The sequence below is a fragment of the Scleropages formosus genome, chromosome 25 (genome assembly GCF_900964775.1).
Source record: "Scleropages formosus chromosome 25, fSclFor1.1, whole genome shotgun sequence".
Taxonomy (NCBI): domain Eukaryota; kingdom Metazoa; phylum Chordata; class Actinopteri; order Osteoglossiformes; family Osteoglossidae; genus Scleropages; species Scleropages formosus.
The window spans coordinates 18,982,448-19,007,047 of NC_041830.1; the positions used below are offsets into that span (position 1 = coordinate 18,982,448).

The window sequence follows — 24,600 nt, forward strand, 5'->3', positions numbered from 1 at the left end:
GGTTCAGACAGTCCTGCACTTATTTGTGGAAGTCGGTGGAGGTGGAAAGAGAATATTTATTAATCAGGAATCGCAGGAATAAAAATGACTCTTTCACAGTTTTCTGCAGCATTTCACAGGAGCCGCTGAAGACAAGCAAACCTTCTCCAAACATTAAAATAGCATAGTAAAAATATCTAAAAGTAAATTTCTTCAGTCAACTGTACAGTGTATCAGAAATAGTACAGGCTACAAATTAATTCCATAAATCATAGTGTCTGTGCACAGCAGACTGTACAAGTGATTGTACTTACCGTAGTAAAAACACTGCCTGTGTGTGCTGAAATCACTTAAAATCTTTACTTTTTTATGATATAAAATTATGGAACTTTAGACAATTTCAACTGAAGTCACAAGTGTCAGTAATATTTTGACATCCCTGTGGGGACAGAGAGCTAGAGAACAAAGTGAAAAGGGCTAAAGGCCGAGCTGAGACATCACGCTTCTAGACTCGGGGGGGGGGGGGGGTTGGACACCTGGTCAGACACCCCATCCATCACAGCAAAGGCAGCACACAGACTCATAAAAACGTTAGAAAATGTCTCTCTCCCTAAAACACATGGATAGAAAATGGTGATTTCATTTAGCTGCAAGAAAACAAGAAGGAAGTGATCACTGTGAGGGCGAATGGGGGGATTAAAAAAAAAAAAATTGGCACTTGACCCCCCAGGGTGACAGCGTGGTGAACGTAATGATGAGCAGAAGGCCAGACAAGAGGCCGAAACAGAGATCAGGCTTGCACATGAGTGGAATACCGTGTTCAAAGTGAACATGACCCCACTGAGGGGGACGGGGGTCATTCAGACACTTTTGCAGACTCAAAATTCGCTGCCAGTTTCCTGGGTTTCCTCCTGGAGGTGAAGCCGGGAGTGTGGGCTCCTGGTTTTGGCCGCATGGGCGGGTCTTTCCGCAGGTTGTCCGTGGAATCGGGTGTTTGGTTTGAGGCCGAAGCAGTGCCTACATCAGGCTGGGCAGGATGGGGAGGTGGGTTCCCGCCTGAGTGGCTGGAGCTATTCAAGTCTCTGGGCTCTTGGAACTTTCGACCGGAGACCCGCTTTTTTGTCACCTGGAGACCAAAGACACTCAGTCTGTGATACTGAACTCATGAAGATTCAGTAGGGTCTTTACCCCACACTCTGGTTTTTGCCACAGAAGAACACAGCAAACCTGCGCAAAGCATCTAACGCAACCACCGCTACACAGTACATCGAGATGTTCCAGGTCCCTTATGAAATCAGATGCTAATGACACAAAGATCCTGAAAGACTCACAAACGCAGATACTGCCACAGAAACTGCATCAATAGACATTTTCAGATTTGCTATAATTCTTAGGCTGCAATATTTCATCGCTCACATTGACCACCGCGCTGTAACCCACCTGCATGGGAACAAACTGGTTGTGGGAGCCAATGGGCAACGTGGGGGCAGGTGACCGTGCCCCCGGAAAGGCACCTGGGTAGAAGGGCTGTGTCTGGGGTGGCAGGCAGGCTCCCCAGCTCAGCGGCTGCACAAGGAGGCCCCCTGCGGAAGAGCGCACCTGTTCGGTGAAGATCAGTGGACCCTTGGCAGTCAGGTCCAGTGTGGCAACTGTACCTTGTGCGGAACTGTTGCGAAACAAACTCACTCAAAACTGAGGCAAACATGCAAAACTCCTGCCTTAACATTTCAAGACAGAAAGCAAGTCCACAGTGTCTGAGCACTGCCTAGTGAGACAATCAACAAACTGTAGTTTCTGTTAAGATGTACAGTTCTCACAACGCCTCCCTGCAGAGCCACTCACAACGCATGAGCCACCCAGGACCAGGAGGTGGCGCAGTGGTTAGAACTTGTATCTTGTAGTCAAAGGACGCATTATTATAGTTGTCATGATACACAACAGTTTTACACCATGATTTTTTAAAAAAGAAAAATCAGGAGACTTCTGAGAGAAACTTGCGAGGGGGATTGCAACTGGGGGGCTCTCCATGTCATCAGGGCTATCACACACTCCTATTTGGAATGGAAACTTATGCTTTTGTAAAGTGTTTCTCTGTACTTTGAGCTGACAGTTAATTCTGTCAGTCTGAGGGTACCAAGTGCATGTATTCATAAACAGGAGTTCTCTAGTAAAGACCTAGTATTTACAAGGAGGGATTGGGAGGAATCATACTGACCACCTGTGGGGACGGACACACACACACACACACACACACACACACACACACACACACACACACACCTGTGGGCTGACCGTACACAGCAGGAAGAGGAGCTGGGATGGTGGAGAACAGCGGCGGGGTGAGATGGAGCGAGGAACCAATAGAACTCTGGGAGAAGAGCAGAGACACACTTTATGTTGCTATTACTCAGTTTCACATAAACACACACACACTCTATTTAGAAGAAGGGACACAGACTCACAAGACGCTGCAGGGTGAATAAAGCCGCCTTCTCCTTAGCTTCACTGTCAGATTGGCACTGCGGCCCATGGACCAGCAGACCGCTGGGAACCTTCACCTGGCACACGGTGAGGCCCTGATACACGGACACACTGTCACTCTACCCACCTTCAGCACACACCTCTCACACACTAGTGTTTTGCTAAGGCTTGCTACCTGGGGGTTACGGAGGAAGGTGAACTCCGGGGACCCCATTCCAAGGCTGAGACACACACGCGTGAGCTCCGCTGCACTGCCTGCACTGTAGGGCTGAGCAGCACCCTCCCCCGACCCTTTGTGGATGCGGGCAGCTATGCGTAATGAGAAAGAGGACATGCAGGTCAGCAGCAGGACCAGAGCTGCTCGGCTCATGGACGGGCGGAGCTAACGGGAGCAGTGGGGCAACACAGTGTGACAAGGAGCAGTGCACTACCCAGTTTTTTGGAGGACCTCCTGCGGCCCTGCGATACGCCTGCCTGGGCAGAGACAGGGTTTCCCCCAGGGTGAGCACCTTCGGGGGCAGAGCCAACACCGCTGGCAGTGTCAATCTTCAACATCTCCTTCAGCAGGAGAGTTCCCTTCTGCAAGGAGAGACAGACACAGTTTCAAAAAATTTGAACCCAGAGCTAGAAGCAAACACCCACTGGGTGGGGGGGTTACACCCACCATAGCAAAGGACTGAGGTGACAGTGGCTCCTCAGCACTGCTGGGGGTCTGCAGGGGAGAAGCCTCCTTCCTCAGGGAGATGCTCAGGCTGGAGATGGACTCCTCAAATTCAGGGTTCACCTGAATAGCACAAACACAGAGGATACACTCTTTGGGAGTGATGGTGCAGGATGGTGCAGTTTATGTGTGTGTGTGTGTGTGTGTGTATACCCACCTTATAGGGTGGGTTCTGGGAAGAAAAGAGCTTGACATCTTCATTCCTCTTCAGCACTCGAATGTTTCCGGTGGAACCCTGCAGCAGGGGAGAACCCATCACTATCATTGACTGTGTCATTGTGTGTGTTACTGTTAATGACAGTGGCAAAGTCCCTCACCAGTGGGTGATGAGGTTGTGAACTCTGCAGCTCCCTGCAGTGGTTCCTGCCCTCTTCTCTACCCCTCCTTCCTGGCTCCTGTGGTCCTTCATGCTGCCCCCATATCCCCTTTCCTGCCTGAGAGACATCCAAAAGGACCATTAACTACCACACTCTCTCTCTCTGTGTGAGAGAGAGAGAGAGAGAGAGAGAGAGAGAGAGAGAGAGAGAGAGAGAGAGAGAGAGAGAGAGAGAGAGACCCAACGATTAACAGCCCTCACCCAAAGGAAATGACATCACAAGACTCGTGACTTACGCTGCCCTGTCGAAGTCCTTGCTGTTTTGGAGATGTTCCTGAGGCCTGCAGAGACTGCCAAACATGACCGAAATCCTCATCCCTCACAGCGGCCTGGGGGACCAGGTGAGAGCCACACACTGAAGTGGACAGCACGGTACACACTGCAGCGGACGGTACACGCGAACCCGGCTCACCTTGCCGGAGTTCTTCTGACTAAGGAACTTGAGGGTTGAGTGTTTGCTGCCCTGGGTTTCTGCCTTCAGGCTGTAGCCCTGCCTCCCGTTGGGCTGCTGATGCGCCAATCAATCAACCAATGAAAGCGTTAATCAATCACAGGTCTATGCCTCACTGAAGGGGGTGCATAGAGCTGCCCAGGAGACCACATGACACACACGCACCTGTGTGGGCACGAAGGGTGAGCACGGCGAGTGGTTGAGAGCCCCCAGCTGGCCCCTGTTGCCATGGGAAGCAGCCGACACCTGGGGCTTCACCACGGCTGTCAGCTTGTGGGATCCCGACTCGAGGCGGCTGCCGTGGCTCAGGTTGACTAAGGCACTGGGGGGCAGGCGGTAGCCGCGGTTCTGGGAACACCTAGAGACAGGGGGCAGATAGTGAGTGAAAAGGTGACTACCAGGGCTCTTGAGGAAGTATCCACTGAACAGGGCAGCACGGTAGCACAGCAAGTAGCACTGCTGTCTCACAGCACCTGGGTGGTGCAAGAGGATGTGGGCTCGATCCCCACTCAGCCTGTGTGGAGTTTGCATGTTCTCCCTGTGTCTATGTGGGTTTTCTCTGGGTGCTCTAATTTCCTCCCAAAGACATGCTGTTCAGGTTCACCCATAGTGTGTGAGTGACAGAGACAGTGTGTGTGTTCCACTGATGTATGGATGAGTGACCCAATTATAAGTAGTGTATCTAGCAGTGTAAATCACCACAGTGAATAAGATGCATGGGCCAATCACACTACACAGAGTTCATTGGAAGTCACTTTGGACAAAAGCACCTGCTAAATAAATAAATGTAAATGAACAGAGTCAGTGACCTCTGACCTGATGGTGAGGCCTCCTGGGAATTCTTCATCAAAGAGCACCTCGTAGAGGACGTCTGTCTCCCGGTCGGCTGCAGGACGCACAGGAGGGACACATAGCTTAGATGATCCCGCCCGCCCGAGGTGAGCGACTGTAGTGTGGCAGACACACAGCGCACTCACCACCCTTGATGCCGATGACAGTTCCCCTCAGACCAAGAGGCACGGTGAAGCTCTCCCTCACATTCACCACGCGGTCAAACAGACGGTATTCCACATCTGGGTCGGGAACCACACCCTGCTGCTGCTCCAGGGGCTGGAGACACGTTTACACACACATGCAGCCACACACACAGGTTAAACACAATGTCCCAGGTGTGCAGATAAGGTTGCAGAAGTGTGAAAGGATGACCACTGACCCTGAAGAGCAGGTGTGGCTTCACGGTAACTCGAACTTTCTTGCTGCTCTTCCTTAGCTGCCAGAGAGAGGAGTGAAGATGACTGACCGATGCCTGCCGACAACATCCTGTCCGACAGTAAGCGGCCATCAAACTCATCCCTTGACCCTACCTTGGTCTTATCGAGCTCCTCCTCGATCTTCTCCACGATGCCGCTATCTAGGATCCGCAGGTCACAGGACGTCCGTGACGTCGAGCTCACAGGGTGTGTCTTCAGCCACGACAGGATCTCTTGAACTTTCTCAGCCCTGTGAGATAACCACCACCTTCATCAGCACAGTCATCATGGACATTAAACTCATTACAGATATGCAATTCAATTTAATGTATTTCTATAGAGCTCTTCTCAAGCAGTGACACAGAGCACTTGAACACAAGAATAGAGCAAAGAAACAAATGTATCAGACAAGGAAACAAAAAATTACAGACTAGCATAATACTTGTAGCTTTATAAAAGCATTTGTATGACTAATTGGACTCCGAGAAAAGGAACAAAAACTCCCAAGAGATATCATGGAGGAGGAACGCAACATGGCGGACAACGGCGTCCCAGCAAAAACAAGCTATGTTGTGCCGTAGGAAGTCGCCTGGCACTTTGCTACGTGTTATTTTTCAGGAGGCCGCTGATCGATGCCTCGCCGCCCCATGACTGTCTTTCAACCAGAGGGACATTAACCAGTTCAGTCCTGCTGCTGACCTCCCGCTTCTCCATGTGCCTGCAGATGCTGGGGGTGCCGAGCACCGTGGCCTCATGTGCCTATTCAAATCGGTGCTCCTCATTTTAATCTGTTACACTACAAAGTGAACGGAGTTAAAAACACTTGAAGGGTCAAAGTGATATGAGCGTGTGTCCCACCCGTTCTCGTCCTCTCCAGGCCAGATGTCGTCTTCATAGAAAACATCATCATGACTGTTCCTGGAGACAAACTCAAAGACCTCCGGGAACCTGTGCAGAACAGACGTCGTCAGGCAGGATAGTGTCTTACTCACACACACGCGCACACACACGCACCTCTCCAGGTATTCAGCAAGCAGTTCCTCCACAGCAGCAGAGTAGAGCCACTCTTTCTCGGTCCTTTTAGTATATCCTGGCACCTCCTCATTCTTCTTGTTGAACTTGAGGTTAAGGCCCACGTTGGACTTCTGCTCACCGTGGGGGCTGCAGACAGCGGGATATCCATATCAGGATTAGAGCGCAATACCATGAGGCACAGAAACAACGCAGAGGCTCAGAGAGGAACTCACTTCTTCCTGGAACCGCGCCCGATGAAGACGCTGCCGGAGAAGCGGGACACGAGGTAGCTGCTGACACCCAAACGGGACGAGAGCACATAGCCGGGGCTGTACCTCACAGAGTACTTCTACGGGAGAGAGGGTCACCACCATGAGCAGCATGGTCCACACAGCAAGTGAACAGTACAAGCAGGCAAACACACACACACCCCAAGAGAACATGAACAGAGAAGAAACAGACCAGACTGCAAGGCACATGCAACACACACAGTAGGCGGTGGGGACTCACATGCTGGTTTTGTATTAAGGCATCAAGCTGAGGCTCACATGGCATAGTGAAGACGACTCGAACCCGTCCCTCACCAATGACATCACCAGACTCCTGCACCTGAAGGGATTTACAATAAGGATCAGCACCCCTTTCAGCTGACACTTTTTAACATCCCACAATGCCATGTTGTGAAGAAGGACGGAACTGACCTCACCCATGGCACCGTAGTACGGGTTTCCCATCATGAATACCAAGGTGCCACGCGGGAACAGCTCCTCCAACGTTTTGAAGCGAGGGAAGGACGACTCGAAGGCCTTGATGTCCTGTGAGACAAAGAGTGAGCTGGTCCCCTCATGGAGCACAATGTTGCTGGCCCAACCCCCTCACCCTGCCGCAGTTACCTTGACAATGGTCTGGTGGGCAAAGGGCAGGGCCTGCTTCGCCCACTGCTTCTCCAGGTGTACCCGGCCGGTGGAGCTGAGGACGTAGCGGCGGCCAGCAAGCAGCTGGGCGTACAGCAGCACCGCCGTCTCATTAATGACAATGCCCTTGCGCTTTAGGAAACTAGGACAAAAGAGGTGTAGTCACGGGGTTGCCGCTATGATGGAAAATATCACTCGCAGAGTTTTACCTCATTTCATAAAGTACATTGGTACTCTGTTAACGGCAGCATTCCGCACTGTATCTGACACATACTGTTCTGTGAGCGACTGCACTTCCTTCAGCCACTCCTTCTGCTCCTTGTCGCTGAGGTGCACCACCCTAGTGGGGGGTGGCGTTCGGCCCATGTATACCTTCTGCAGACCTGGAGGGTCCTCCAGAAAGAACCTGCAGTGGGGAGAAGGGTAGTTCCTCAGAGGAGGACATATGGGCTCCTCACTCGAGCACTTCTCTGACAGACTCTTACCTCGTCTCTCCATCGGACACGGCGACAACCCGCGCCTCCTCCAGGTGGGGCCAGTTCACAAAGACAGTCCTGCCCAAAGTGAGAGCAGCAACTTGCTCACACTGCTGAGAAAGGAGACACACACAGAGATATGTGTCATACTGAGGTGAGACCTACATCTGATGAGACCGCCATTTCTTACAGCCTCACCAGCTCCTCTTCTGGGGTATTTAAGATCTCCAGCATCATGTTCTCGCCACGGCTGCTCTGCTGAAACACCACAACGCCACTCTTCCTTTTATAAAACTGTGAGGGGGAAAGGATGGGGGGAACTGTCACTCCCAAGTTGGACCGAGAAGAGCATGGTGGGGCAGCAGTCTGCAACAAGCACCCCAGCAACGCTATGCTACCTTGTGTCGAATGTGCCTGAGGGTGGGGAAGCCGCAGAAGTAAAGGGAGCTTGAATCCACACTGTGGACCCTGTGGTCCAAGGGAACCTGCCACGCGTCCATAGGCACCATGGTCTGCCTAGACACAGCCAATCACATCACTCTGTCAGAGTCATGGAAACACATAACGCTGAACCAAGAAGACAAAGGACACCCACACACCTTCTGTACATGGGGTGAGGGAGGGAGCAAGGGGCTGGGACACACACCTGACGTGGCAATGCGGTATGTGGGGGAAGCGCTCCAACAGTGGCGACATGTAGCAGAAGTCAAGCTGCATGTCGTGCCGATAGAGGGCACACTCCGAGTGCCGGTTGCGGGCCTTTTCCTCAGCACTCAAGAGTTCATTGTATGGCTCCATGGCAGCAAGCAGACGTTTCTAGGAAGCAGAAGACCAGCGCTGACACTTGTTCTCACAGCCTGTGGGCCGCAGTGCGCACAGTGCAATTGCTGTGCTACCTCATCGATGAAGGGGATGAGCACGACGGCCTCCCACTCCTGCTGCTTGCCATTGAGGTCCGTCTTGAAGTCCAGTGGGTAGTACTCAATGATGGGGGAGCCTGGTGATGTCATGAGGTGCTACACAGGACAACAAGGCAGAAATGGCAGAATAAGGTGTGTGTCCATGTGCAAACACCAACACTGGGAACAACTACACCTTGAGGGTACAAAACAGGAACAACAAGTGTGAAATGTCACAGTCTTTTACTGAATTGAACTGAGATGCAATGGAAAAAAGGATTCAGTATATTAAAGAAAGCATAAAATCCCCAGAATGATGGAAAACCAAGCACAGGTGTGTGTGTGTCTGTCTGTCTGTCTCTCCACCTGGTAGCACTGGGGCAGCAGATCCTTGCTTGCTGCAGGTAGGACTGCAAGGAGCTGCTGGAAGGGCAAGAATGGTGTCCCCTTTTGGAAGCTCAACTGCGCACTGGAAATGTTGCGAATGTCGGACAGGAAGGGGGCGTAGTGGTATGGGTAAAACCTGGGAGAGAAGAGTGAACAAAGTTCAAATCAAACCAGACACACACACGAGCAGACAGAACCCACAGCTCGCAATGTTTATATGTTCTTGGTTTTTTTCCCCCCAGATGTGGGGGAATGTAATCCCCCTCTGCCTCTCACAGCTGCTGAATCCCTTCCTACTCCGATTATTTACGTATTTGCTATTTGAACATCATTTCTATAGAAGATACAGGAGGGATGTGAACCAGCAAAATTTTTGTCTCAGAAGTTCTGTGTCCATAATCCTGCGTCTGAAGTTTTGCTGTTGATAAACATTTGTTTACTCTCGAGTTGTATGCCGCTTCTCAGAAAAGGGTCGACTACGTGAATAAATGTAAACACACACACATACCACACAAAATTCTCCAATACCCAATACAAGCGTGACAATAAGTTAAAAACCATAATAATAAGACATTTAAAAATCAAAGTAAATAATACAACATTGTATTTCGTTCACCTCGAAGCACAGACAACAAGTGCACATCATCTCAGAGCCAGAGGTGTTACAGTATCTTTTTATGCGAAAACAAACTTCTTGGAAAAGGCTGCAGATGCTAAATGTTTGTTACTCGAAAGTTCGCAGGGAGAAGGCTCACTGTATTAAATGAATAAATACAAACATCTCACCAGCTCCACGACTGCACTCCGTGGTAGTAATAATGTAAAATCCACTGAATTCCCTCCACGTAGCAGAGCGCCTGACTGGCAAGGAAGTCGCTGTGAGAAGAAACACAGTAAAGTGACACACTGACTGTCGCCCTGGGGGCTGCGTGTCCCTCTGGGAGGAGCTCACACTCACTCAGACACCACTTCCACTCCCATTTTCGTCATGTAGTAGGAGCGCTTGTACTGGCGGAACTCTGTTTCAAACATGTCTTCATCCTCGCAGTCATCCTCAGTGCAATCTGGGGTGTGATGGGAAGCAAAGGGCTGCAATGTGAGTGAGAAATAAGACAGATACACAGAGACACACAGGTGTACCGTCGTACCTCTGTTAGGGAGGCCATCAGGATGTCTTCCCTGGTCCAACACAGCAAGTGAGAGCGAATCGTTGGGCACCTACACACAGCAAAACATGAGCGCTGAGAGAACTGCAACGCTGCAACCAGCAGGGAGGCAACTCTCAACGACATGTGGCTGAGAACAATGAGGTGCGATGCCTGTGCAATCGATGTGACGCTCCTCACCCTGTTCTTCCTGCCGACCCTCCTGCGAGACTCCTCAGCTGCCTGGCCAGCCGCTTCGTTCACGTACTTGTTGCCCACCTTGCTCTCAAACCACTTGAGGTCCACAAAAACCTCCCTGAAGTGGTCTCGATCAAACTGAGTGCACGCGCACACACAGACACACACACACTTTTTGTTAACCACTGCCACTTGCTAGTGAGTTGTGTTCAGGAGCACATTAAGGAAGGAGCTCACCTCAGAAAGCTTCACCAGATACTTCTCAAAGTTAGTTAGACTGAGGTTTCCATTTTCATTCAGGTAACCTGAACACAGAGATGCACTGTGAGGAGGACCCATGTGCACAGCTGCTCTGCATGAGCCCATGGGTGTGAAATGTAGCCGTTAATGAGTAGAGACAGTTCAGCACCTCTGGCATCCCCCTCTCTGACCAGAGCCACACACCACTTAACCTGGCAAAGTGAAACACCTGGGTGTGTGGGGACCTGCTGAAGACTGTGTGCCATGGCAGGTGGCAGACCTACCTCCCAGCGAGGGCAGCACACTGATGTAGGTGCGATAGAGCAGTGGCAGGGCGTCCTGGTTGATGTGCAGGTGAGGGAGATGAGGAATGAAGTCATTTCCCACCAGGAAGCCCATAAGGATCCAGTCATCAATGATGCGTTCCAAGTCGTACTCAAAGCCAATCTTATTCTGACAAAAATATTGATCATCAATGCACGCATCCATCAAAAGCATCACGGCAGTTGCCCAAGCGACAGGCGAGCACACAGGCCGGTCCAGCCGCTCACCCGGAGCTCAGAAAACTCGTAGTCTATGTATTCCCTCATGAGAGAAAGGTGCAGCAGATGGAAAGTAGTCTCCTCTGGAGCTGTGATCCTGAACCAAAAAATAGAGAGTTCAGCTAAGTCAGAACCCACCCCCCACTACAAACACACAAATGACACTTTAAAGCCTGAAACTGTGACACAGAGATCATATTCCAGAGGATTTGGCTGACCCCCCTTTTTCATTGTAAAAACAGTGAAGGAAACCCTGGCCTGCTTCAGCACCCCCGTGCCCCGTGGCACACTGCGCCCACCTACCGCTTCTGACACTTCTTGCCGCCAAAACGAACCTCCTCTCTGAGAAGGGAGAAGTGTGGCTCATGGCTCACCAGGCCAAGCATGATCTGTGGCAGAAACAGTCTTGTTACAGGAACAATTTCAGCTGCAATTCATCGTTCCGTTGACAAAGGAAAGAAAAGTCACATTGAGAGCAAAATACCCTCTGTGTGCATGACCATAAACAATTCAAAGTACCACTTCTGTCAACTAACCACACAACTGAAGCCCACACAAAGAGACCAAAAGGACAGCCACTTACCAGGTCAGCATCCAAACCGTATAAACAGTGCCGTGTGTTGGGGTCGTGACCTGGCTTGGCATTCTCAGAGCGAATGAACTCCATGATTTTGTGCTCTCCTTCTCCAGGGGTCTGAAATGCAACCAGCAAGCAGCGCTCAACAAGCAGGTCACAGGAATAATGACCAAGCACTGCACCAGCCTGCGCACAAAGACCAGTGCCCATAGCAGGGCCTCCTCCTCACCTCATGGCCAGAAAGGTAGACAGAAACGCCCTGCCACAACTTATCAGTAGACAGTTTGCTGTGGACAAAGTACTTAAGCTGCTCCTGGAGTCGGGCCATGAAGTCTGTCCCTAGAGGGCAGAGAAAGAAAGAGAAGGAAGAGAAACCTGAGCTCAGAGCAGACATACCTTAAAATAGAGAGCCCTCAATGGAGCAACAATTACACACCTGGTGTGATGCAGTTGGAATCAAACCTGGCCTCCACAGGAAGTACCTCCCCTTTTTCAAGGGCCTTCTTTATCTTCTCCTCTGCCTCTTTCGCTGAGCTTAAAGAGAGCAAAAGAGATGGGCAACAGGAACGACAGCACCCTTAACTGGACAGCGGTCAGCCATTCTGTGATACGAGGGGGAATGTGAAACAGACCATACCGGAACCGCCTGCCACGCTGCTGGTTCATCTTTGCCCGAGGAGCCACGCCATCTACCGCCATGAAGAACACCTTGCGTGGCTTGATGATGCGAAAGAGCACCTCTAGGTAATGAAATATGTCTGCAAAGATCTTCTCCTCAGAAATGCGGAAGTGTACGTCTTCATCATTGGGGTGAGAGCACTGATGGATGATGCCATTCATATCCAGGTAGAGGTTGTCAAATTCAGGAATCTGCAAGATGGAACAAAACACCAAGAGACATTCCCTTAATATGAACTATGAAGTTTTCCACGTTGAAACTTGAAGGCGGGGAACTCAGTCCACAGAGCTGTGCGAATAGGGAGCAGAGAGAAAAGGTTCATCACAGACATTTTAATGAAACTGATTTAAACTAAAATGGAAACTGGTATTTTCCGACAGAAAACAGTGTTCCTCCAATCACGGGGTCTTTGTCATCCAAAAGCAAGAAACAATGAGGTACAGTTAAATGCCCTTTTAAACCCCTCCTTCCGCTTAAACTGTGCATCAGAGTAACTGAAGGGTCACATGTGTACATGTTGGAATGACTTTTGATTTACAGGCATACTGACAGCAGGGAAATCTTACATGTGGCAGTTTTATTTCACGTTTTCTAGTCTACGCCGGTGCACTAAGATTGAGGTGCGCGACACCTGAGAACCACACCGCTCTTTGCCATTGCAACAACAAGTCAGCCTGGTTTAATTCTCTTAATAATTCGCCAGCCTTATTTGCCACTGAACGTTCACGTTAAACCCTCAATGATTCTGTCCTGATCCTGAACCAACTACTTAGATGAGCAAGATTAAAAGCGAACGAGACACTCGCTGGAAGACAAAGTCAGTGCTGTTTCACCAGCAGCAACAGGAGTTGGACTCAGTTTATTCATAATTATTATTGCTCTTATGATGCGCGCGTCCGGCGTGGGCCGCCAGCAGCAGCAGCAGGCCCTGCGCTCCACCCACAACCGGGGCGGGAGCGCGCATTGGCACGACGAGCCAGGGCTTCGTCAGCAGCAATGACAAGAAGAAGAAGAAGAGGGTGTAAGAGGGACCGAGCCGAGAGCACAGGACTTTCAGGACGAGTTTTACGATGATGAGTTTTGGCGGTGACTCAGTGTGACTGACTGTGTGTGTGTGAGAAGCAGCGAGAGAGTTCAGTTCAGATCAGTTGCCGTCGCCGCCGTCGTCGGTCGGTCGGCCTCCCTCCCTCTTTCTTTCTTTCTTTCTTTCTCCTACCTGGTACTCCTTCACCACTTCACTCAGACACGGATACCGCTCCGAAATCCAGCGATAAAACTTCGGCACTCCCATCTTTAACTGAAAAGCGCTGCCTTAAGATTTGAAAATCAAAGCTAAACGCAAGGACAAGGGTAAAGTCTCGAGGAAGTCGGCCCGCCCGCTGAATTGTGGGTTTTGTTTTTGAGATAACGTTGCGGTGCAACAGCGAAAGTTGTCCGGCTGCAATTCCTGCTGCGGTGCGCAGTGAAAAGTGTCCCTCCGCCACTCGTGACTCAGTCCCTCCGTTCCAGGGGCCGTTGACGACACGTTTCTTCTCTATTCCAGTTACTCGAGAAGTTCGGAGACTGTGACAGGCAGAGTGGCAGAAATGCGGGATGTGTTTATGTTTGTTAGTGTTAGTGAGAGTGAGTCCCTTGGTTTGGGGCTAGACAGACTGCTGTTATCCAGGCAGGTTTACAGAGCTCACGGACATGGTGATGCCGAGAACACCCTCTCTCTGTGGTTTGTGGAGTTCAGCAAGCTGGAGAAACAAACAAAAACAAACAAACAAGCAAACAAACAGCACAGCAGCACCACCTCTGCTAGGCTGTGTCCCAAGCTTCATTCATTGTATCATTGATGGGTGTAAAGTCTTGTTCTGACACCTGAAACAGTACTGTGGCATTCTATCAGTACCTTTCAAGTGTTTTCCATGCTTCCAGAATGCTGAACGCAAGGATTTATGCTCAAAGGAGTGGCTAAACAACTAAATAAATATACAGGGGTAACACTGAGGCGTGAGCTGTTTCCTGGTGCAGTTCAAAGGCATACGTTTCAGGTTAGCTCTAAATTGTCAGTAGTGCACAAGTGTGATTACCCTATGGCGGAATGGCAGCCTCTTTTGGGTATATCCTACCCGGCCTTGTGGCCCTTGTTCCAGGATAGCCTCCAGACCAGTGTGAACCTGACCTGGCCAAGTAGTTAAGAAAAGTGAGTGAGAATAAACAAGCATTGTAAACAAGCAAAGGGGGGCGCAGTGGGTTGGTCCTGCTCTCCGGTGGGTCTGGGGTTCGAGTCCCGCTTGGGGTGCCTTGCGGCGTACTGGCGTCCCGTTCTGGGTGCGTCCCCTCCCCCTCCGGCCTTACGCCCTGTGTTGCCGGGTAGGCTCCGGTTCCCCGCGACCCCATATGGGACAAGCGGTTCAGAAAATGTATGTATGTGTGTGTAGACAAGCATTGCAGTATATCCACTAAGTACTACATAGACCCCACATCCTGACGTGGAGTAAGTGCATACGCATATTAACGATAGATAAACAAAAACAGTCAAGAATTCAGGGGAAACAGGGAGAATCAACAGAATACAATGTATTGTGCAAACTGCACAGTATACCTATTACATTACTGGGTGTACAACGGCACTACATTTTCATAAAATTCCAGGTGTTCTTCCTGTTTTTTCAGGGTTCATGCATGTTCTTACTATTCCACATGTGTACGTGAGAATTATTATTATTATTATTATTATCATCACCACCACAACTACTGTTGTTGTCCAGTGTAAATAGTGGGCTGGGGAGGAGGTACAATGGGAATGTCACACATTCTTTAAGAACGGCTTGAAACAAAGTCCTTCCAAACAATAAAATACTTAAATGTCTTGGTACAACCTCTCTGTGTCTCTGTAAGCATGTGTGAGCCCTGCAGGCCCCACTGGAGGATACCTGTACCTCTACCTGTGCTGCAGGGGCCAACGGAAGGACCACAGGCTCGCTGACTGACACTGTTTTACAGAGGACGCTCACACCCAGAGCCCCAGGTGTGTGGTGCCACAGTCCATACAGTTCTAACATTGTCACCTAAGCTATGTTGCCTTTGGCTGTCAGAAACGACCTTAAGCCTGACCCTCTCTAACTTCTGACCTTGATCCTAACTCTGACCCCCAGTACACTTCAGCAGAGAAGCTTTACGGTGTCGCCCCCTGCGGAGTGCAGAGTGTCCCCACAGCATGTCCCCACAACGTTTCCCCACGTGTCCCGCATTTTACTCTTTTTCTTTTGCACAACTCGGCATCAAAGGAACTCCACTGAAATGATTTGAGTCCTACCTATCTGACAGATCCTATCAAGTGGTCTGGCGGAACTCTTGTTCTTCTCTTCTGCCTCTGTCATCTGGTGTCCCGCAGGTACTGGGTCCTCTGCTCATCTTGATCTACACCTCCTCCCTCGGCCCGGTCATCACCTCCCATGGATTCAAATACCACTGCTACGCTGATGACACCCAGCTCTTCCTCTCCTTTCCACCTGGAGCATCAGACATTTCCGCATGCATCACTGCCTGCCTGTAAGACATCTCTGGATGAATGTCTGATCACCACCTCCAAATCAACCTCTCCAAAACAGAGAGTCTTCACCTCCCAGCTGGCCTGTCCTCCTGTCATGATCTATCGTTCAAACTGGACAACTCACTCATTTCGCCTAGCTCCTTCGCTAAGAGTCTGGGAGAGACTGATGCGAGTCTCTCATTCTCTCAACATATCAAAGCCACAACCCGGTCCTGTAGATCCGTCCCTACCTCACAACTGACTCTGCCCAACTACCTGTCCAAGCCATGGTGACATCCCATCTGGCTATTGCATCTCTCTCCTGTGTGGCCTTCCTGCTACTGCCATCAAACCTCTACACCTGATACAGAATACCGCGGTACAAGTTGTTTGACTTGTCGAAGTGTTCCCATGTATCTCCTCTACTCGTTTCTCTGCACTGATTTCCTATAGCCACTTGGATCAAATTCAAGACCCTGGTTACTGCCTACAAACGCATCAGTAGAATTGCTCCCAGCTATTTACAAGACTTGATCAACCGCTACACCCCAACCAGACCCCTTCGCTCATCTACTTCTGCTCGATTGGTGGTGCCCCGCACGAAAAGTAAAGCACGGAGGTTCTCGGTTCTGGCTCCGTTGTGGTGGAACGACCTTCCCCTCTCACTCAGAACTGCTGAAACTCTGCCTACATTCATGAAGGGTCTGGAAACTCACCTTTTCTGGACTCACTTTGCCCAAGATCTCTCCAGCTCATGTGTGGTGTAAATGTTCATGCACTGTAACTTTATGGTCACCCCCCCTTACACAGTCGCTACTCCTGTATTGTGTGTAAATGTTTGTGTACCTTGTAAAAAAAAAATTGTAGGAAGGATTCATCTATCCTGCATTTTATGTAACTACTCGAGCGATGAACATTTAGTGCATCAAGTAGAAAGTAACAAACTAGGTTTACTTAAGAATCACATGTCTGCAACTATGTCTTTTTTTCCTAATCTAATGAAAAAGTTGTATTTTCACTGAGATGTACGTCGCTTGGAGGGGGTGCAGGGGCGCAGTGGGTTGGACCGCAGTCCTGCTCTCCGGTGGGTCTGGGGTTCGAGTCCCGCTTGGGGTGCCTTGCGGCGGACTGGCGTCCCGTCCTGGGTGTGTCCCCTTCCCCCTCTGGCCTTACGCCCTGTGTTGCCGGGTAGGCTCCGGTTCCCCGTGACCCCGTAAGGGACAAGCGGTTCTGAAAATGTGTGTGTGTGTGTGTGTGTGTGTACGTCGCTTTGGAGAAAAGAAACTGATAAATGAATAAATGTAAATACAGTAGCGGAATGTCATAAGTCACTCTGGAGAAAACACTCAGACACAGTCTAAAATCGCTTGTCCCAAGTCGGGGTCACGGTGAGCCAGAGCCTAACCTGGCAACACAGGATGTAAGGCTGGAGGGGATACACCCAGGAGGGGATGCCACTCCATCACAAGGCACTCCAAGCTGGACTCGAACCCCAGACCCACGAGAGAGCAGGCACAGGCCAAACCTGCTGCGCCACCGCGCTGGAGAAAAGCATTGGTTAAATGAAGAAATGTAAAGGAATGACACCAGTACCATGTTGGCAAAATGCACGGGCGCCTTAGGTTTCTGTTAAAGGAATCTTAATGTAAATCGTTGAAGAGTTGTTGTTTTACTTTGTTTCAAGTACATTGACCTGCGATATGGGTACAGCAGAGCGCTACGCTTCCTTCTCAATATGTTTTCATGGTGTGTTTTCATGGCGTTTTGTGGTGCGACGCGACTGTTTTGCGCAGCCTTTTGCTGCACTGCACAGCTACACGTCGAACAGCTTTGTGAAGAGAAGATCAATGACCAGACTCCACTAAAGAGGACAGAAGGGCACAGATCCAACCCCCACCACCACCGTGGTGTATTTTCGCCCAACTCCAAGGTACTTTCGGTTCGGATCTGCGTGTGTTGTGAGTTTTTCTTTATACTGCAGGAAATAGTCATTATTGTGAAGTTTGGAGGCTTCCCTCATCTTATAAACCCTGATGAATTAGGTTAACTGTGGCTGGATCATGCAAACATGAACGAGGGTCCCATAACTCGGTTCGTAACAGCAACGTTCACTTAAAACGTTATAACAGCACACTTAGAACGTGAAAATTGCCAATATCAATATGGGGGATTTTGTCTGCTAATGAAAGCAGAGGCTCACGTTGATTGGCTCGCGCAGACGCCACTGAGACACAGGGAGGCCGGTCGAGGGCAAAATGGCGTCTCTGTCAGGAAACGAGCAACTGCGCAGGAAGGCAATTCTCGAGCTCTGGACGGGTGACACTGGTTGGCCGCTGCAGATGTTATTGAAAGACGAGGAGGAGGGGCCGTGGAACGTTTGCGTCCCTGTGAACGGTGGAAGAGAAAAGTCGGGCTTTCGAAGGAGGACACTGATTGGACGATGCCCATGTCACTTAAACGTGGGGAGGAGGGGGCGGGTCGAGGGAAAAATGGCGTCGCTGTCGGGAAACGAGCCGCAAGCGATGGAAGGTGAGTTGGAACCCCTGTGGCTGCAGCAAGATCGTTATTTAGTCCTCAAATGTTATGTTTATGTCCAGTTGTTAGTTAGTTATTAACCTTTTGACATAGGACTCAAACGTCCTCTTTAGGTTACCTCCGAGTGTTACTGCTGTCTGGATTCGGTCACACACTTCTTCGCCATTTTTTGTTCATTGTTTCGCTGCTCGTCGCCGGGCCGCCGGGTGTCAATTTTTGCACCTTTTTCTTATTTGTATTCATTTCAAACGTGTATCTGGGTTAAGATTTGGCGTCACTCTCATAGTGTACCTGAGCTGAACGACAGCCAAATTTTTTTTTTTATATTGGTAGCTAGCTAACTCAGCCCAGACTCTCAGTATGGTCTTGACATTTAAAATAAAAATAAATAAGTCCACTTTTCTCACAGACACTGTTTTTGTGTCTCGTATTCGCTGTAATTGAAATCCATTGTCCAAAAGTGAAAATGTGGCCCTGCGTTGGCCTTCAGCCATGTCTGGCTGTGCCCCCAGGGATCAGGGATCAGTCCTCAGTCCTGTTGAAATGATGGAGGACCACTTTGACAGCAGTAGCGCATCTCCACATCTGGCAAACAAGCCCCGGATTGTCCTCTCGATGTACCAGACGACTTTGCGCTCCTGTCTTATTGCCTCCTTTTACTGTGACTTCAGTGGACAGGAAGGGAGAGTCAGAGGAGTCTGGCGACGATGAGACGAAGCGAAGGAGCCTCAATGGGGAGGTGGACCCCCAGCAGTCCTCCCTGTCCGGTGAGATTGCTCAGTCTAGTGGTGGCGCCAACATTATGAATTATTTTTATGAATGACTCTTTTCTCCTGCCTCCTTTTGCTTAACATTGCTTTTTTTCTTATGTGCACACCTACTTGGGTTCATTTATCAGGGAAGGAAGAATCTCCGGTCGACATGGACACCATAACTCTGGATCCAGAGGAAGAAGTGAGATTTTATATCTATATGTACATTTTCATTTATTTTTTTAGCAGATGCTTTTCTCCAAAGCAATGTACATCTCAGAGAAAAGTACAATGAGTACATCAACAGAAGAAGAGACTTGGATGCAGACACGTGACTATAAAGTACAGTTCATTTGTCACATTCCAGTATACATGCCTGAGAAATCATTATTTCATTGTTTCAGTCATGATAATTTTTTAAAAGACTGTTTACTGCAGCTCCCCATTTGCACCTTTTGTGGCATTTTCCAGGATGTGGATCTGGTTCACTGTCGTATTGGGAAGATTGAGGGGCTGGAGGTGTTACAGAAGGCAAAGGTCTGTTGTATTCTAGAATTCTCAGGGTTTTTTGTGTTGTGTGAGGTGGTTTGTAGAACCGGAAGTAAGCATATTTCGAAAAAAAAAAAGATGTATAGCGCAGGCCCAAAGTAACACTTTAGTTTTACAGCTGATATCTTAAATGTTATCGCCAGTATGCATGAGAGCTGTTACTCCTATTTCATCAGTGCACTGCCAGTCCTTCGAAACTATTGGTCTGCAATGTATGTTCACATTAGTGTGTCTCTCATGTGTTTCCTTGCGTGTGATGTGTTGCAGCCACAAGTTTTTCCTGATTATGACGAGAGCTCTTATGGTAGATAATTTGGTTTCGTTCTGGGAACACATGACATGGCCAGTGTTCAACACATACTTGTGCTCAGCTGGGTGCCTATATGGCTGCTGGTGGAACCAGCTGATGTGATGTCACCAGGTGAAACTTGTAGAGTGACAAGTCACATGTAGTGCATAACATAAATGTCATGTGAGATTTGTGTCTGTTCACACCTCCCGATTTGTTGTTTGTTTCCATTCTTAATGAGAGGTCACACGGTTATTGAGGAGGCTACACTGTAACGTCTGTTAAGGGTGTTGACCACACAAATGCATTAAAATCAGTGTAGCATGTCCTTTTGACTTGGCGTTCTCCTTTCAAAGACACTATCATTGAGACAGAACCTCATCAAGAGAATTGAAAACCTTGAGAGTCTTGTCTCTCTGCGGGAGCTGGATCTCTATGACAACCAAATTCGGCACTTAGAGAACCTGCAGGCTCTGACCCAGCTTGAGTGAGTTCGCTGCACTTTCTTCTGTCTATTGTCTCTTACACTTTCTGTAGGATACCCATTCTTCTGTGGGTGCATGCTGCCACATGCTCAAGCTGACTCAAGCTCCCTTCACAGGGTGCTGGATGTTTCCTTCAATGTCCTGCGTAAGATTGAGGGACTAGAGCAGCTGACGTGTCTCAAGAAGCTGTTCCTGCTACACAACAAAATCAGCTGTATCGAAAGCCTGGACCATCTGACCAGTCTGGAGATGTTGGAGCTGGGGTCAAATCGCATCAGGGTCAGGGCTCTCACATTCACATGTGCACATGTTCATGTGTGTTTGCTGCCATACACAGTCATGTGGTTGTACAAATTATGGCACGCACATTTGCTTGCCCACACTTGCACAGTTAACCATCCTTCCTTGTATACAGGTGATTGAGAACCTGGACTCCCTCTCCTCTTTGGATAGTTTGTTCCTGGGCACCAATAAGATCACTCAACTGCAGAACCTCGAAGGGCTACACAATCTGACTGTCCTGAGTATTCAGGTATACATTGTGTGTGTGTGTGTGTGTGTGTGTGTGTGTGTGTGTGTGTGTGTGTGTGTGTGTGTTTTCCCATATGCACTGACTGATCTCTCCAATTCTCCCAGAGTAACCGCATCACCAAAATTGAGGGCCTTGGTACCCTGGTGAACCTGAAGGAACTCTACCTGAGCCACAATGGCATTGAGGTCATTGAGGGTTTGGAGAACAATGTACGTACAGTAAAAAACCTCATGGGAGTTATATACCTAATATCCTTATTGTACAGTGAAGGAAACAGTGGAATGTTTCCAATCTGACATTTATTTATATGCAAAATTAGCCACTTAAAAGGCCAGAATTTTCAGATAGAAATCCACCAAGCACTCTGACTTACTTCCTTCGATTCTCGAACCCTCTGTTTGTGTTTTTGTCCATCTCGTCATTTCCTGCCTGTGCCTGGTTGGCTTTTGCTAGAAAAAGCTGACCACTCTGGACATCGCTGCCAACAGGATAAAGAAGGTTGAGAACATCAGTCACCTGACAGAGCTACAGGAATTCTGGGTAAGAAGGGCAAGTGCAGCAAAACACCAAAGTCAGTGTTCATCAGGATTTCTGTTAATTCTCAGAGATGTTAAAAGATGAAGTCTTGAGGCATCTGCTGTAGCTGTTACACCATCTGCTGTCTTGTGCTGTGACAACATGCCTGCCAGTAGTGCATCTCTCTGCATCTGTTTCAGATGAATAACAACCAAATAGAGAACTGGGCTGACCTTGATGAGCTGAAAAACGCCAAAGGTCTGCAGACCGTGTACCTGGAGAGGAACCCCATCCAGAAAGATCCACAGTACCGGCGCAAAATAATGCTCGCGTTGCCCACCGTTCGACAAATTGATGCCACCTTCATCCGCTTCTGACCTGTGATACATGAGCACATGTGACCCTGCCCTTCACCTCCCCTTAAACCTGTCACACACACCCGCTTCCCACACACACATACACACAACTGTGTACACATGCATCACGTACACGCCTTTCTCGCTCTAAAATACATTCTTATTGCACTCACGTGTGTACCAGTTCATGCACATATGTCAGATCAAGCAGATGGTTGTGTTGCTACAGGAAGCTTGAAGGTGTGAGACCCGTAACCCAGGAATTCAAACCCCTTGCATGTTTGTGCATGTCCCTTATTTCCCCCTTCCTCTACATCCCCCCATGAAGCTCCACATGGGCTTCATAGTCCGTTCACATGTTGATAGAAGGCACACTCGAGAGCAGTGCAGTCCGAGAGCTTTAGGCCATTTCTTAGCAGTAGAGGAGAGCAGCCTGAAGACGGCTACACACTTCGGTATTCTTCGCCCTGATGCCCAACTCCTATGGCCAGTAGCATTTGGAAAGTATGGTCTCACATACAGAGATGCACAGAATGCTCACTGTTGGGAAGGAATTAGTAGCTCACTGAACAAATGACATTGCAGTAATACACCCTCAATCTAGTATTGCTCAGTTTTGTTAATTTATTTTGCGATCGAAGAGCCTGTTCAGCTCTGACAGATTCTGTAATTTGTGAAGGGGCCCTGTGGTACCCACAGTTTAGAGAAATCTTCCCCTGGAAGGTTGTGTATATTTTATTTAATTTTTTTTTAAATTTTCTTATGTTTTTAAAGAATAAATTCTAAGAGGATAGCTTCCTTTGTGCAGACTGTGTTTGTTGCCTGAACTTGTTTTCGGCTTGCTTGGGGCAGTGTGATGCCCACAAAGGCAGGAGCCTCGTCACCTGCTGACCACTCCAAGGTCCTAGTATGGATGTCAGCACACATACTTTTGAGGAGCCCTTCCAGATGCATTTTTGGGTGCCACGTGCTGAAACCTTTGGTTAAGTCCATATCTAGTTTACATATGTATATAATGGGCTAGGGTCTGGGTTGGCAAATTGGCCCATTGTGGTCCCATGTACAGCCTGGTTATGGATCACCTGCCCAGTGAATGGACACAAAGTTCTCAGGTGCCAATGGTCTGAGGTTCCTGCTAGTCTTATATTTCAAGTGTTTCATGAAAAGTATAGTTTAGGTGGTTGAGGGGCTTTTTTTTGCTTAATGTTTTTAAGTGCTGTATTACACTGAATGTATTATAAAGTATGAAATAAAGTTGTTTAAAATGAACTCGTCCAATGTTCACCTGGTTTGGAACCATACAGTAAACACCCTCAACTGCTGCCTGCCATAAAGTGATGATCAGCAGCTTACTTCTTCAAGTGTAACAGATAGGGGTTACCTACATTGACAGGGTGGAATGTTGCTTTGGCGACTGATGCAGCATTACAGGGTGTGACACAGGAATCATCAAGGGAGCAGTTATAGTAAAACTATATGGATAAGCTAGTTGGCACCAGTGGAGAGGAAAACAAACTCCCAGCTGTGAAGAAGGGGAGAAAAACAAACCTCTGGGGGTCCAAGTACCAGTGGCTGCCTTCCTTCCCTGGGCATTCTGCTGTGGTGATAGGAGACCAGTGTGGATGTTTAACATAAAGATCAGAATGTTTTTCAAAGTGGAGCTACAGTCCAGGCCTGTTGTCGTTTATTTTTAGTTAGTGGTAAGATGGGTAACTAGTGGTAGGTTCCTCTTTGCAATCATCACATCCAGGCACTCAGAAAGCTGTTCAGGGGGCAGCAGTATGAAGGTGTCACTCAATGCCACAACTTTCAGAGGAGAAGCTTGTAGCTCAAAATAAAAAAAGGTGGTTCAACACATGAAGACCTTTACATAGGCACCAGATTTTTGACATATGGTTTGCTTGTCTAATGCCACTTTGTTACCAGTTAGTGACATAGATCATCATAGCAGATGGTGTTGGGATCATTTCGGTTGCTGTTAAGAGACCAGGAAAGAAATTTCTCTCAGAGAGATGGCTTGAGCTCCTACTTGAGTGCTGGGAGGGATTCAGTAGCTCTGAGGGACAGAGGGGGCTCATTCCTGTACAATGGGTAGAAGGTATTCCACGTATCTTTGCAATAGATACAGTGCATTACTGTTCTACCAGTACTTCTCCCAGTCTGCTGTAGCTGGGGCAGCAGCATGTCTGCACGTGAGGCCAAGAGACAGAAGAAAGTAATCAGGCGGGCTGCCTCGGTCCTGGCAGTTAGCCTTGACTCTCTGGAGGAGGTGGTAGAGAGAAGTGTGCTGAATAAACTTGCATCCATTATGAACAACGACTCTTAACGCTCTGGAAAAGCAGAAGAGCACCTGCACAAACAGACTGGTCCAGTACCTGAGGTCATTCCTGCCAGCAGCCTTTAGGCTCTATAATGTGTCCTCACACTAATAAAAGAAAAGTGATAAAACTAACCTCTTATTGTCTGAGAGGTAGGGAGGTGTCTCTACTGCTTTTATTTATTTACCTCCCTAATTTTCACCTATTGAGGGTGCATGGTGGCACAGCGAGTAGCACTGCTGTCTCATAGCACCTGTGTGGTGTGAGAGATGTGGGTTCAATTCCCACTCAGTCTGTGTGGGTTTCCTCCCACAGTCCAAAGACATGCTGTTCCAGTTCCCCCAGAGCATGTGAGTGACAGCAAGAGTTTGTGTGTTCCACTGATGCATGGATGAGTAACCCCTTCTTGTAAGTAGTGT

The 24,600-nt window shown here is 48.9% G+C and overlaps 2 protein-coding genes across 5 annotated transcripts; one reads left to right on the forward strand and one right to left on the reverse strand.

The window, feature by feature from the left end:
- Window positions 1–2: 2 nt before the first annotated feature.
- Window positions 3–14,595, reverse strand: xrn1 (5'-3' exoribonuclease 1). Of its 4 annotated transcripts, XM_018739798.2 has the most exons (42): window positions 13,546–14,595; window positions 12,288–12,520; window positions 12,087–12,184; window positions 11,880–11,989; window positions 11,657–11,767; window positions 11,377–11,462; window positions 11,083–11,170; window positions 10,816–10,984; window positions 10,529–10,596; window positions 10,295–10,429; window positions 10,097–10,166; window positions 9,907–10,012; window positions 9,735–9,824; window positions 8,928–9,084; window positions 8,559–8,678; window positions 8,309–8,478; window positions 8,061–8,178; window positions 7,861–7,956; window positions 7,672–7,775; window positions 7,461–7,592; window positions 7,166–7,328; window positions 6,974–7,087; window positions 6,783–6,881; window positions 6,506–6,621; window positions 6,273–6,419; window positions 6,117–6,206; window positions 5,373–5,508; window positions 5,222–5,278; window positions 4,986–5,118; window positions 4,825–4,894; window positions 4,174–4,366; window positions 3,970–4,065; window positions 3,794–3,886; window positions 3,499–3,615; window positions 3,339–3,416; window positions 3,125–3,244; window positions 2,892–3,039; window positions 2,636–2,769; window positions 2,442–2,555; window positions 2,260–2,347; window positions 1,420–1,562; window positions 3–1,105 (listed from the first exon to the last, which is right to left on the reverse strand). In XM_018739798.2, exons 1-42 carry the CDS (start codon window positions 13,618–13,620, stop codon window positions 836–838), a joined length of 5,055 nt encoding a protein of 1,684 aa, XP_018595314.1. In that variant the 5' UTR covers window positions 13,621–14,595; the 3' UTR covers window positions 3–835. The 4 variants fall into 4 exon arrangements, with proteins under 4 accessions (XP_018595314.1, XP_018595311.1, XP_018595310.1 ...); XM_018739795.2 differs by having other exon boundaries at window positions 7,672–7,772; window positions 9,907–10,166; XM_018739794.2 differs by having other exon boundaries at window positions 3,970–4,062; window positions 9,907–10,166.
- Window positions 14,596–18,298: 3,703 nt separating this feature from the next.
- On the forward strand, window positions 18,299–23,123 carry ppp1r7 (protein phosphatase 1, regulatory (inhibitor) subunit 7). Its single transcript, XM_018739780.1, has 10 exons — window positions 18,299–18,378; window positions 19,056–19,151; window positions 19,283–19,338; window positions 19,608–19,673; window positions 20,331–20,461; window positions 20,576–20,738; window positions 20,875–20,991; window positions 21,096–21,200; window positions 21,445–21,531; window positions 21,708–23,123. The coding sequence occupies exons 1-10, from the start codon at window positions 18,339–18,341 to the stop codon at window positions 21,882–21,884; spliced, it is 1,038 nt and encodes a 345-aa protein (XP_018595296.1). The 5' UTR covers window positions 18,299–18,338; the 3' UTR covers window positions 21,885–23,123.
- The last annotated feature ends 1,477 nt before the right edge of the window (window positions 23,124–24,600 follow it).

What these genes read in the sequence shown, in the direction of transcription:
- xrn1 (XM_018739793.2), bottom strand. Translation starts at nt 13,620, where the DNA reads ATGGGAGTGCCGAAGTTTTATCGCTGGATTTCGGAGCGGTATCCGTGT. An exon ending in TTCCAACTGCATCACACCAG is followed by an intron (nt 11,990 to 12,086) that starts GTGTGTAATTGT and finishes TCTGCCCTCTAG; the next exon opens with GGACAGACTTCATGGCCCGA. An exon ending in TGTCATCGGCATCAAGGGTG is followed by an intron (nt 4,895 to 4,985) that starts GTGAGTGCGCTG and finishes TGCGTCCTGCAG; the next exon opens with CCGACCGGGAGACAGACGTC.
- ppp1r7 (XM_018739780.1), top strand. Translation starts at nt 18,339, where the DNA reads ATGGCGTCGCTGTCGGGAAACGAGCCGCAAGCGATGGAAG. An exon ending in CGAGCCGCAAGCGATGGAAG is followed by an intron (nt 18,379 to 19,055) that starts GTGAGTTGGAAC and finishes CTGTGACTTCAG; the next exon opens with TGGACAGGAAGGGAGAGTCA. An exon ending in AGGTGTTACAGAAGGCAAAG is followed by an intron (nt 19,674 to 20,330) that starts GTCTGTTGTATT and finishes CTCCTTTCAAAG; the next exon opens with ACACTATCATTGAGACAGAA.